The 14,915-nt window shown below is 34.9% G+C and overlaps 1 protein-coding gene across 8 annotated transcripts in view; it reads right to left on the bottom strand.

Annotated features, from left to right (window-relative positions):
- The window catches only part of HERC4 (HECT and RLD domain containing E3 ubiquitin protein ligase 4), a 131,342-nt gene that overhangs the window by 65,660 nt on the left and 50,767 nt on the right, over positions 1-14,915 (bottom strand). For all 8 annotated transcript variants that reach the window (XR_004924105.2, XM_078077658.1, XM_078077655.1 and 5 more), the window contains exon 8: positions 3,955-4,115. Coding sequence is in view for 7 of the 8 variants with exons in the window: in XM_078077658.1 (XP_077933784.1) it covers positions 3,955-4,115 (161 nt within the window). In the remaining variant the exon portion in view is untranslated. The remainder of the gene's footprint in view (positions 1-3,954; positions 4,116-14,915) is intronic.

Genomic DNA, 14,915 nt, shown 5'->3' with positions numbered 1-14,915 from the left:
CCCTGCTGGGAGTGCATTTGGTAGAGGTGATACTGGTTTTTTTTTTTTTTTTTTTTTAACGATTTTATTTATTTATTCATGAGAGAGAGAGAGGCAGAGGGAGAAGCAGGCTCCCAAGGAGCAGGGAGCCTGATGCGGGACTCGATCCCAGGACCCTGGGATCATGACCTGAGCCGAAGGCAGACGCCCAACCATCTGAGCCACCCAGGCACCCAAGGTGATACTGGTTTTGTTTTTCTGGATACAGAAAGAGCAATTCTTTTATTTTTTAAATTATATATTTTTTAATTTTTAATTTTCTATCTGTATCAAGCTTCTCTTAACAAGCAGACCAAAACACACCTAGCTTCTTTTATTTTTTTAAATTTAAAATTTTTGTTTTATTTTGCTTTATTTATTTTAATTTATTTTATTTATTCATCCCAAAAGGAAGAACAGGAAGAAATGATGACCAGGGATTTAATCAATACAAATATAAGTAAGATGTCTGAACTAGAATTTAAAACAACAATTATAAGGATATTAGCTGGACTTGAAAAAAGCATAGAAGACACTAGAGAATCCTTTACTGCAGAGATAAAAGAGCTAAAAGCTAGTCAAGCTGAAATTAAAAATGCTATAAATGAGATGCAAACCCAAATGGATGCTGTAACAATGAGGATAGACGAAGCAGAGGAATCAGTGATACTGAAAATAAAATTATGGAAAATAATAAAGCTGAAAAGAAGAGGGAAACAAAGATGATGGATCACAAAGGTAGACTTAGGGAACTCTGTGACTTATAAACGTTAATAACATTCATATCATAGGAGTCCCAGAACGATGAAGAGAGAGAAAAAGAGGCAGAAGGTTTATTTAAGCAAATTATAGCTGAACATTTCCCCTTAAGTAACCTGGGAAGGACACAGACATTAAAATCCAAGAAGCATGGAGAACTCTCATTAAATTCAACAAAAGCCAGCCATCACCAGAGATATCACAGTCAAATTCACAAAATACACAGACAAGGAAAGAATCCTGAAAGCAGCAAGGGAAAAAAAAGTCCTTAACCTACAAGGGAAGACAGATCAGGATCACAGCAGATTTGTCCACAGTAACCTGGCAGGCCAGAAGAGAATGACAGGATATATTTAAAGTGCTGAACGGGAAAAGCATGCAGCCAAGAATGCTTTATTCTGCAAGGCTGTCATTCAGAATAGGAGGAGAGATGAAGAGTTTCCCAGACAAACAAAAACTAAAGGAGTTCATTGACCACTAAACCAGCCTTGCAAGAAATATTAAGGGAGACTCTGGGGAAAAAACCAAAAGCAACAAAAACTAGAAAGGAACGAAGAACATCATCAGAAACACCAACTTTATAGGTAACACAATGGCACTAAATTCGTATCTTTCAATGATGACTCTGAATGTAAATGGACTAAATGCTCTAATCAAAAGACATAGCGTATCAGAATGGATAAAAAACCAAGACCCATCTACGTGCTGCCTATAACAGACTCATTTTAGACCTAAAGATCCAATCAGAAATTCTGTACCCATTATACAACTCCTCTGTTCTCCCCTTCCCCAAGTCCCTGGTAACCACTATTCTTTCTGTCTCTATACATTTGACTGTTCTAGGTACCTCATATAAGAGCAGTCCTATGATATATTGTCCTTTTGTGTCTAGCTCTTTTGACTTAGCATAATATTTGCAAGGTTCATCCATGTTGTACCATGTATCAAAATTTTATTCCTTTTTATGGCTAATTTTCAATTACATGCACATACCACATTTTTTTATCCATTCATCTGTTGATGGGACACTCGAGTTGTTCACACCTTTTGGCTGCTGTGAATCGACAAACTTCTGATGAAACTAAATTGTAGCCAAACAACTAATTTTAAAATTCCATCTCCTTTCCCATTTGAAAGCAAATAATCTCAAGGTACAGTTTCAAGGGTAACAAAATGCACCCCTAAGTGACCAAACTTTACAAACAGAAATACATGATTCTTTACAATATTCGTGCTGCTTTAAATTACAAAATCGCTTGGGGCGCCTGGGTGGCTCAGTCGTTAAGCGTCTGCCTTCAGCTCAGGTCATGATCCCGGAGTCCTGGGATCGAGCCCCGCATCGGGCTCCCTGCTTGGCGGGAAGCCTGCTTCTCCCTCTTTCACTCCCCTTGCTTGTGTTCCCTCTCTCACTGTGTCTCTCTCTATCAAATAAATAAAATCTAAAAAAATAAATAAATAAATTACAAAATCTCTTTGTTATGTTATTAACAGTGCTCTTCATGGAAGAAACTAATATAATAAAATACCAACATGCCACTAAGTACACAAGAACAGTATTACTAAAATAAATGCATGTTCTAAACCTAAGAGTGACTGGAAGAAAATGAAGGCATATACTAAATACAAAATGAAACAAAAACAAGAAAAAATAGTATCATCTGCTGACCTTTGCTAAATAAAAGCATAACTGAGAATAGCCTTTTTAGTTACCAAAAAAATAAAAAAATCTTCAAGGTCATTCATAAAAAGTTATGGACCTTTTCAAATATCAACCTTCATAGTATGCTCATCACTGAATAAAATCTTGACAGACCCCAGTCCTCACAATTCAAAGAAAAACCCCTAAGGAAATCAGACACAGTAAAATGAAGAAGAAGAAGAAAATTCTGAGGAATAGTTCAGGATGATAAAGGAAATATATTTTTAAAAGCATATTTTATCTTTTTTAAAAAAAGATTTTATTTATTTGAGAGAGAGCGAGAGAGCACAAGTGGGGTGGGGGCAGAGAGAGAAGCAGGCTCTCTGCTGAGCAGGGAGCCTGATGCAAGGCTCAGTCGTGGGACTCCAGGATCATGATCTGAGCCGGAAGGCAGACACTTAACCGACTGAGTCACCCAGGCGCCCCAAAAAGTATATTTTAGTTGCAGCATGTTAAAAAAGTAAATGAGAAAACAGCATTCAAATATTTCAAACTCCTTAGTAAATTAATACCAATGAAAAAATAACCAGATCTACTGAAAATATACTAGAAAATAAAAATAAATCACAGATGTGGCTAAAGCAGTAGGGATGTGAAAGCAAATTTTAAAAATTTAATACTTTAAATAGGTAATATATTCATGATTCGAATTTCAAAAGGAAAGAAACTGTCATATATTTTAAAGTCCTGTATATACCCAAATAAATGAAAGCAGCGTCTTCAAGAGATACCTGTACACCCATGTTTACATGATTCACAACAGTCACAAAAGGTGGAAACAAACCAAGTGTCCACCAACAGGTGAGCAGATAAACAAAATGTATGTATGTACAATAAAATGTTATTCAGCCTTAACAAGGAAGGAAATCCTAACACATGCTACAACATGGATAAACCTTAAGGACATTACGCTAAATTTATGAAGTCAGTCAGTCACAAAAAGACAAATACTATATGATTCCACTTACATGAGTACCCAGAGCCAAGTCAAATACATAGAGAACAAATGTAGAATGGTGTTTGCCAGCCGTGGGAGGAGTGAATGCAGAGTTGCTGTTTAATGAATACAGAGTTCTAGTTTTGTAAGATGAAAAGAGTTCTGGAGACTGGTTGTGCAACAATGTGAATGTACTGAGCACTACTGAATTGTACACCTTAAATGGTTAAGTTCATAAATTTTGTTATGTGTATTTCACACAAAACAAAAATACTCCTGCCCACTGGCATCGAGCCACCACCCAGTTCCCATACGCTCAGCCCTCTGAAACCATTACTACTTTACCATGAGTTTGCTTATGCATAAATAAGGAAGTATAAACAAACTAAGCAAATGTATACACTATTCTGTATCTTGGTATTTTCATTAAACAACTTATTTTGGAATTGTTTCATTTCAAACATGGAAAACTTCATCATTTAAGAGCAACATTTTAACAACTTTAACGTGCGTAGCAAAGCTTTAATATAACAAAACTTACCAGTATCTGGTGGACACTGCCCATTATAAGGGAACCAATTTCCTTTCACAGTGAAAGGACTTTTCCTGTTGCTTGTTGAACCAGTTCCTAGCTGCCCATTACCACCAAGTCCAAAAGAATAAATTCGTCCTGATGAAGGAACAAAAGCAGAAGTGTGCTGCCTAGAGTAAAATGATAGAAAATCTCAGACTTTGTTACCTTCCAAATAATTTACATTTAGAAAAGCACACAAATATTAACTGATAATTTCTCTCTTCAAAAATACATTAACAAAACCATTATAGTTCTAAAATGTTCTGTACAAATTAGTTATTAAAAGTCTTACTCTACACTGAATGAATTCTCTACCCAGAAAATTTCCACAAATGTCCAAATTTAGAAAGGCCCAGATCTACAGTGGAATCCCTTATAAGAGATGATTCAGCACAAGAGGTAGCATCTAACTATACTGTCCAAGTTCTCCCCTTCCCTTCCCTGTAACATTCTAGCCTAAAGGATCTATGATGACCCACCTTTGGACACCAATCAAAAGTTTTACAGTAAGAACTGGGCAAGTAATCCAGTGCCAATCAGAAGATTGAGGGGTGTGTGTGTGTGTGTGTATAATAAAACAATGCATAAATACATAAAATGAAACAATGTTTCCTTTCTTCTAAAGAAACTGATCCTTGTATCTATGCACCCAGACTCCTTTGGAGGTAGCAGAGTGGAAGCAAATCTAAGAAACTGCAGAACTGAAGCTGAAAAAACCCACTAATCAGTGAACCTATGCAACTCCCTCTGATGTTTCACCACTGTATGTTTCGGAACCTTATATGTTTGGGTTAAAGATGATTATCCAGCTCAGGCCTTGTGTTCCTCAATCTCAGGTTTTATGGCTTCAATCAAGTCCGGCAAATTCTTAAGTGTTATTTCTATAAATACTGTCTCTCTCACATTTATTCAATTATTTTCTCCTTGATAGTATTATACAAATGTTGCAACTTCCCAATATATCCTACCTGTCTTTTAATCTCTCTTTTATATCCATGCCCCTTTGTGGGTAATTTCTCTCGATCTGTTTTTCAAATCATACTTTTCTTTTTAGCAGTGTGTCTAACCTGCTGTTTTAATTACCCACTTTATTTTAAATTTCAATGATGAAATTTTTATCCCATTTCTAGAAGTTTTTTTTACCCCAAATCTGCCACCCTGTTTTTCATTTAAAACCCATTATACATTGTGAAATTTAATACATAAACACCAACCCAGGGTGACTTTGACAAGCCCCAAACCTTACAGTAGTCCTGTGGTTACAGATTCTCAGAGGAGATTCAAACCCGAAACTAGACCAAGGACAGAAAAGTCTCCTTATGCTAGCAAGGGAGTATTTCATGGTGAACTCTTTCCATGATGTGGTTTTATTGGGAGGAGATGGTTTCTCAGGCCTCACTAATGCTTCTATCAGTTCTTAGGTCTCATCTCCTCTCCTAAACTCCTTTGCCCTCTATGGTATATTGTTTATCAAAAGAGCCAAAATTATTCCTCTCTCTATACCCATTATGCTTACAATATGACTTCTGCAGCTGTTTCCATCAAGATGGGGAATCTATTGGGGCACCTGGGTGGCTCAGTCAGCTAAGTGTCTGCTTTCGGCTCAGGTCATGATCCCAGGGTCCTGGGATAGAGCCCCCTGAGCGGGACCCTGCTTCTCCCTCTCCCTCTGCCTGCTGCTTCCCACCCCGCCCCTGCCCCGCCCCGCTTATGCTCTGTCAAATAAATAAATAAAATCTTTACAAAAAAAAAAAAAAAGATGGGGAATCTATTTCTCCATGTCTTAAACCTGGGCTCTAACCTGTGGCTTGCTCTGAATACAGAATGCAGCAGAAATGACAGTGTATCTGATCTGACATTATGCCTTACAAGTGGCTTTGCATTCTTTCCCTCTCTCTCTTTAGAACTCTGTTCTACTATCTTGAGACTAATCCAAAATTAGCGTGTAAAGGATGACATATAACTTGGAGCAGAGACAAGCTGTCCCAGCTATGACCATGCCAAACTACCCAGCCCCTAGCCAGATAATCAGCTGATGAACTGAGTCCAGCTAAGCTGAGAACTGCCCAGCTGAGCCTAGCCCAAATTACCGAATCAAAGAACTATCAGCAAAATAAAAAAACTGTTTAAGCCACTAAGTTTTAGCAATATAGGCTAATTAATATATTACCTCCACAGGCAAATTCTTTCAGGGCACCTCCAAAGTCCGTTCAGACAGACACCAATAGCTTTCAGATTTCTTTGTTTTTGCCCTGTGGCATTCCCTTTAGTTTCTGGCAAACTAACCTGATATAAAAAGGTGTTTTGATTCAAAAGTGTTTTCAAGTTATCTAGTCTGCCATATTACTGAAAATCTAAGTAGAATCTAAGAACCATTTTACCTCTGAGCCAAGGGAAATCGGAATTTTTTAACCAAGGAAACTCTTTTAACAAATGAAATGTTAAATGGAATCCTAGCATATAAAACAGAAAAACTGCTATGCCTGAAGAAGGGGTTAACACTGTCCAGTCTGCCTCCTTCAGGAAGCAACCACTGTGATATCTCGAAAGAACATACAGCTTAAAAATTATTGCAATACTAGTTCATTAAACTCCTCCTCAAAATGGTATACCAAAGGAGTGGTTCTTAAACCTTGCTGCATATTGGAATCACCTAGGGGTTAACCTAGGCAATAATATACATTTCTTTTTTTTTTTTTTTTAGTATTTTATTTATTTTTTTGACACAGAAAGACACAGCGAAGAGGGAACACAAGCAGGGGTAGTGGGAGAGGGAGAGAGAGAAGCAGGCTTCCCGCTGAGCAGGGAGCCCGATGCAGGGCTTGATCCCAGGACACTGGGATCATGACCTGAGCGGAAGGCAGACGCTTAATGACTGAGCCACCCAGGCGCCCCAATAATATACGTTTCTAAAATCTCTCCAGAAGATAAACAGCATGAAGTCAGAGTTAAGAGCCACTAAACAAACAACCATCCTAAGTCCTAGATTTGATATAATAGCTCAAAAACACTATGATATTATACCACTAGAATTTGAACCTTTTACTTCTGGATCATCTCCTTGATGGATTCACATTTCTGGTTTTCCTCAGCTGCTTCCTTCAGGAGGCTTTTGGCAATTATTCCATAAGGAAGTTAATACATCTTATGTTGACTACCTGGAAGTAAAACTGGTCAAGATACCATGTATCTACCTACATTCCCTCTACAGATAAATCCTTACATCTTAATCAATATATAACTGAAAATTTTTCCCCAATACAATAGTTGAATAAATTAATTAAATTACTAAAAAGAATTGAGTTCATAAAGCTAAGAATAACTATCCCAATCATTCTACTTGTTAAGGATTACAAAATTAGATAACCTTAAATCATTTGTGATTATTTCACAAGGGACTAATGAAGTATTTCACCTGAAAAAAATTATTTTTAAGTATTGCTTTATAGGGGCGCCTGGTTAACCCAGTCAGTTGAGCATCCAACTCTTGGTTTTGGCTCAGGCCATGATCTCAAGGTTGTGAGACTGAGCCCCGCATTGGGCTACACACTTGGCAAGGAGTCTGCTTGAGATTCTCTCCCTCTGCCCCTCCCCAGCATGTGCATGCACGAGCTCTCTCTCTCTCAAATAAATAAATCTTTAAAAAGTAAATAAATAAAATATTGCTTTATAGTCTCTTAATGAATTATGCATGAAGTAGATAAACAAGAAAAGATGAACTCTCTAAATTTTGGGAACATATATTCATGTATAACTTTAACAGTATAAACAAAATTTTAATAGAAGCACTCCTGGCTCATACATACGATGAGCTTTCATTTACTTTTTATGATAAATTCTAGTCCATATATGGGAAAAGGAAAGGAAAGCTTTTGTCAAATCACTCCCATAATTTTTCAAATACATGGTCAAGCACACAAAACTGGCATACAAAGAAACAGGGCACCATGAACAAAATTTAGCAGAAAAAAAGAAATAGAAACAGATCCTAAAGATTTCAGATATTGGAATTATCAAACACAAGAATGTAGAACAACTATGTTCAATAGTTTTTTAGTGTCCAAGAAATAAAAGCCAAGCTTGAAAACTGACAGACAATTGGAAACACTAAAGAAAAAAAATGTCAGATTTTAAAAAGAACCAGTAAGAAAGACGAGTACTAAGAAGTCAAAATAACTAAAATCAAGGTCTTGAAGGATAGGTTTAATGAAAAACTGATATAGCATAAGAACAGGCTAAAATACAAATCATAAAAACAATCAAGAAAGCAGCAAAGAGGGTCAAAAATGTAGAAAATGAAGAATAAGGCTACAAAGCAGAGGGAGAAGATTCAATACACATCCAGAGTCCCATGAAGAAAGGTGAAGCTATATCTAAAGAGATAATAGCTTAGAATCCCCTATAACTAATCAAAGATATTATTCCACAGATTCAAGAAGCCCATAAGAAAATGAGGAAATCATACTTCGACAAATGAAATCAAAACTGGAGAAAGATTAAAAAGAAACACATTACCTTCAAAGGAGCAACATACTGATTAATAGCTGGCTTCTCCACAACAACCAAAGCCAAAAGACAACAGAATATTATCTTCACAGAACTGTAAGTAATTATACCAAGCTAGAATTCTATAACCACGAATAATATCATTTAAGAATGAAGGTAAAATAAAACATTTTTTTAGATACATAAAAGGGTCTGTAGATCTACTCAAAGAAAATTCCAAAGGGTGTTCAGACAAAAGGAATTAGAAAATATGAAGAGTGAAAAAAAAAAGGTAATAAATATACAGGTATTTCTAAATGTACCTTGACTATATGAAGCAATGTTTTTGTGAAGTTTAATACATATAGAGAATGAAAAGATGGGAAAGGTAAACGGAAGTCCTTATATTGCCCAGAAAAAGAGAAGGTATTTATTAATATAAATTAAGGATATATATTATTTCTGTTTATGTTTAATGTAACAACTAAAAAGGAAGGTATAGTTTCCAAACAAGTAAAGGGAATTAAACTAACTTAAAAAATTATCAATCTAAAGAAAAGCAAAACAGAAAAGAAAAAAAATGAAACATTAAAAATAGATGGCAAAACAGTACAAATATTATGCCAGGTTTAAGTGCAAACGTATCAGTAATTATAAAACAAACAGAATGGTCAATTTAAAAAACAAAATTGCTAGAGTGGATTTTTTTTTTAATTCAAGTATAATTAACATACAGTGTTACAGTAGTTTCAGGTATAAAATATAATGATTCAATAATTCTTATTTTTTTAAAGTTTATTTATGTTTTTAAAATTATAATTCCTGTATAGTCAGTGTTATATTAGTTTCACGTGTACAGTATAGTGATTCAACAATTGTACACATTACTCATTGCTTATCATGATAAATGGACTCTTAATCCTCTTTACTTATTTCACCATTCCCCCACCCACCCTCCCTCTGGCAATCACCAGTTTATTATCTATGTTTCAATCTGCTTTTTTGTCTTTTTTTTCCTTTGTTCGTTTGTTTTGTTTCTTAACATATGAGTGAAATCATAAGGTATTTGTCTTTCTCTGTTTCACTTAGCATTATACCCTCTAGATCCATCCATGTTGCAAATGGCAAATTTGCCAGACTACATTTTTAAAGATCCAACTTAATACTGTTTACATGATATTCATCTAAAATGTGCAGAAAGACAAAGTAAAAGAATATGTATAAACAAATATGTAAAGAATGAATATAACAGACAAAATAGGAAAAAACATATAAGCAGATATAGCTCTATTAACATCAGATAAAAGAGACTTTAAAAAATCAAAAGTATTGGGGCGCCTGGGTGGCTTCGTCGGTTAAGCATCCAAATCTTGATCTCAGCTCAGGTCTTGATCTCAGGGTCATGAGTTCAAGCCCTGTACTGGGCTCCACACTGGGCATGGAACCGACTTTAAAAAATATATATATATTACTAGAGATTTAGAGGTCGATGATGAAAAGTTCAATTCACCAAGGAGAGATAAAACTGGAATTTTATGCACTTAAGAATCAAGATAGCCTCAAAATAAAAAATTGTTAGATCTAGAAGAAGAAACTGAAAATAGTCAAACAGTGTAAGACAGTATAATATTTATTGTTAACTGATTAAAAATGATCAAGCAAAACAAACAACAACAACAAAAAAACACCACATAGAAGATCTGAACATTGTTAGAAAAATTTCACATACTGGGCATATACAGAACACTGCATCCCACCACTGAATGAACTAAAGACTGAAAGGTATGAAATGAAAAATATACACAAAATACGGATCATAAAGAACAAAGGTGGATACTTTGAAAAGATTAATAAATTGATAAATTTTCCAGAGGTTTCTCTGGAAAACATAGGTTTTAAAAAAGAGATCAGGAAAGAAAGGATAATTTACCAACTTCAAAAAAGAAAAAAAAAGAAGAGATCACTACAGAGCCTACAAACATAAAAAAAAAAAAACCTTAAGATCTGTGTATCTGTGGTATACTGAAATAGTAATCCCACTTCTTTACTATCCTGTAGTATTAAATATGCACAGTCTTGTTACAGCCTGATGGGAGATAAGCAGCATGTATTCCCCTACCTTAACCTTAGGTTTGGCCATGTAATTGTAATTTGCTTTGGTCAATAGGATTTTAGTAAATGTGATACAATCAGAAGCTTGAGATGTACGTGTACAGGTGTTACTCCCAAAAGAATAAAACCCAAAGGTAGCCACTGTCCCTCTGGCCTAAAATGAGACAAGTAACAAAGCCACCCCTCTTAGCCACAGACTGAGCAAAGTCTCCCTTAATGGACATGCATCTTGATACAGCTGCAATGTACAGCAAAAATAAGAGCTGCTCCAGCTGACCCATGGCCCAAAGAACTGTCTCAGAACGATCCACAGAATAAGAGACAAATATTTCTTATTATAGGTCACTGGCATAACTGTTTGCACACAGGAACAGGCCAATACAGACACTGGAAACTTTACATTAATATGTTTAAAATTTAAGCAAAAATGGAAAAATTTAACTTACAAATAACTGACTCAAGAAAAAATTTAAAAGCTACCTTATGAAGAAACTGAAGAATGTTTTTTAAAATTCCAAAAAATAAAATACCAGGCGCAGATGGCTTTAAATGACAAGGTCTACTAACTTCCAAAGTGGTTCTATTTCAAATAAACAGAAAACAAGGGGACAATCCTCAATATATATTATTAGACTAGCATAACCTTAGTAATAAAATCTGGCTAAAAGAATAAGAACAGAAAATTATAAACCAAGTTCAGCAATAAACATAAAAACAATATTTTAAAAATATTGGCAAACCAAATGCAGCACTATATAAAATGATAACATGATGACTAAATTGGAGTTACTACAGAAAAATAAAGCTGTTTTTAGTTAGTAAAATCCATTTATAGAATTCACCACATTAACAGATTAAAGGGGAAAAATCATAAATTATCTCAATAGACCCAGAAAGACCAACATTAAAAACTTAACATCCATTCATTTAAAAAAAAAAATCCCTCTATACTAGGGGAAAAAAAAGAGAAATTCCTTAATCTGATATAGGTATCTACAAAACGTATGGCAAACATGATACTAAATTGTGAAATACTGAAAGTTTTCCCACAGAGAGAATGCAGAACAAGGATGTCTGGATGTCTTGATCTTCAGCACTTTTTTTTTTTTTTTTTTTGAGAGCAAGAGAGCACAAGGTTGGGGAAGGATCCTAAGCACAGAGCCCGATGCAGGGCTAGATCTCACAACCCTGAGATCATGACCTGAGCTGGAATCAAGAGTCAGATGCCTAACAACTGAGCCACCCAGGCACCCCGAGCTTCAGCACTTCTAGTGAACATTATCCTAGTGTCCCAGCCAGGACATTAGTAATGGCAAGAAATATGTTAAGCATAAGTATTATAAATGAAGAAACAAACTAAATTGATTCACAGATAATATGATTGTGTACATAAGTTAGTAAGAGTTTACCAAAGTGGTTGGATTTAAAATTAATATATAAACGTCAACTATTTCTACATGCCAAAGATACCTTTGAAACTAGAACTTATAAAATAATAGTATTATAAAGAAGTATCTAACAATAAAATTACCAAAAGATATACAAGACCTTTATGATGAAAAATCTTAAAACATTTAATTAGAAGACATTAAAGAAGTTTGGAAGTTGATTAGAAAAGCCATAATTATAAAGACAACTTTTCGACAAATTAATCTAGAGATTCAAAACACTACTAATCAAAATCCCCCCAAAATTTTTTTGGAGAACTTCTGACAGGCTGATATTAAAATTTCTATGAAAGTAAAAGGCCAGAAATAGCCCAAGCATTTTTTTTTTTTTAAGATTTTATTTGAGAGAGAAAGCGCACACATGTGCATGTGGAGGGGGGGGAAGGGAGAGGGAGAAGCAGACTCCCCACTGAACAGAGAGCCCACCTCGGGGCTCGATCCCAGGACCCTGAGATCATGACCTGAACTGAAAATAGATGTTTAACTGACTGAGCTACCCAGGTGCCTCCAACCCAAGCATTCTTGATGGATATGACAAAAAGGACCTGCTTTATTCCAAACAGCAGAATTACAGTGTCATAAAATTTATATAGTGTGAAAGGGGCACAGGGATACAGGTATTGAAGGAGTAAGATGAAGATCACAGAAACAGCTCCATGTATATATGGGCTTACAAAGAAATTGGGATGTGTGGCCTATTTAAAGGAAAACAAAATTAACCAACATGGGTAAACAAAATGATACAGCCACTTTAGAAGGCAGTTTGGTGGTTTCTTACAAAACTAAACATACTATTACAATAAGATCTACAAATCATGCACACTACTATCAGATAAAATAGGTTTTAAATCAAAAAAGGTTACAAGAGACAAAGGACATTATATTTTAACAAAAGGTTCAGTACAGCAAAAAGATAACAACTAAAACATTTACACATCTAATAAAAGACCACCAAAATATATGAAGCAAAAACTGAAAGAATTGAAGGAAGAAATTATTCTACAATAAATGGTTGGAGACTTTAATAACCCTGCTCTCAATAATAAATAGAAAAACCACACAGAAGATAAGTAAGGAAACAGACAACTTGAACAACACAATTAAGTCAACTAGATCTAACAGGACACACACTACCCAACAACAACATACACATTCTTCTCAAACGTACACGGAACACTGTCCACGTTAGATCCTATGTTAGGCCAGAAAGTAAGTCTCAATAGATTTTAAAAGATAGACACCATACAAAGTATCTTCTCCAACCACAACGGGATGATGGTAGAACTCAGTAACATAAGGAAATTAGAAAATTCACAAATCTGTGGAAATTCAATAACATGAATCAGAAATCACAAGAGAAATTAGAAAGACTTAAGAGATAAATGAAAATGAAAACACAACATATCAAAACAAAAGATGCAGGGAAAGCAGTGCTAAGGGGAAAATTTACATTAAAAAACAAGAAAGATCTTGGGGTGCCTGGTGGCTAAGTCAGTTAAGCGTCCAACTCTTGATCTCAGCTTAGGTCTTGATCTCAGGGTTGTGAGTTCAAGCCCTGAACTGGGCTCCATGCTGGCCATGGAGCCTACCTAAAAACAAAAACAAAAAACCAAAACAAAACAAAAAAACAGAAGAGAGATCTCATGTGAACAACCCAACTTGACAACCTAAGGACCTTAAAAAAAAAAAAAGCTAAACACAAAACTTGCAGAAAAAAGGAAATAATAAAGATGAGAGCTGAGATAAATGAAATAGAGAATAGAAAAACAGCAAAAGTCAATGGAACTAAAAGTTGGTTTTACAAAGATCAACAGAATTGACAAAACTTTAGCTAACTTGACCAAGAAAAAAGAACTTACTAAAATCAGAATAAAAGTGGGGCTATTACTACTAATGCTGTCAAAATAAAAAGGATCATAAGAGAGTACTATAAACAGTTATTTGCCAACAAATTAGATGATTTAGATGAAATAGACAAAATCCTAGAAATACAAAACCTACTAATACTAAATCACGAAAAAAATAGGAAACTAAAACAGATCTATAAGTAGTAAAACAACTGAATCAATAATCAAAAATCTCCCAACAAAGAAAAGCCCTACACCAAATGGCTTCATTAGTGACTTCTACCTAACATTTAAAGAACTAACACCAATCCTATTCACACTTTTCCAAAAAACTTGAAGACGTGCAACTTTCTAATTCATTCCATGAGGCCAGCATTGTCCTGATATCAAAGTCAGACAAGGACACTACAAGAAAACTACAGACCATTATCCCTTATGGGTACTGATGCAAAAATTCTCAATAGAATATTAGCAAACAGAATTCAGTAGTAATAATGAAAAAACTATACAGCATAGCCAAATGGGATGCAGGGATGGTTCAGTATACACAAATTCATCAGTGTAATTTACAGCATTAAGACAATGAAGAAAAAAACCCACATCATCATCTCAATTGATGCAGGAAAAAAAAAAATCAAAACTCAACACCCTTTTATGATTAAAAAAAAAAAAACTCAAAAACTAAGAATAGAAGAAAATTATCTCAACATAATAAAAGCCAGATACGAAAAACCCACAACATCATACTCAATGGTAAAGGACTGAAAGCTTTTCCTCTAAGATCAGGAACGAGGCAAGGATGCCTACTTTGAATACTTCTATTAAACATAGTACTGGAAGCTCGAGCAAGAAAAAGAAATAGAAGGCACCTAAATTGAAAAGGAAGAAGTAAAACTATCTGTGTACAAAATCACCAAAGCGCAGAAGGATACAAAATCAACATGCAAAAATGAGTTCCATTTCTATACACTAATAATGAACAATCCAAAAAGAAATTTAAAAGACGATGAAAACTACAGAAAAATTATTGAAACAA

The sequence above is a fragment of the Halichoerus grypus genome, chromosome 7 (assembly GCF_964656455.1).
Source record: "Halichoerus grypus chromosome 7, mHalGry1.hap1.1, whole genome shotgun sequence".
Taxonomy (NCBI): Eukaryota; Metazoa; Chordata; class Mammalia; order Carnivora; family Phocidae; genus Halichoerus; species Halichoerus grypus.
This window is presented reverse-complemented; position numbering and strand designations above follow the sequence as displayed.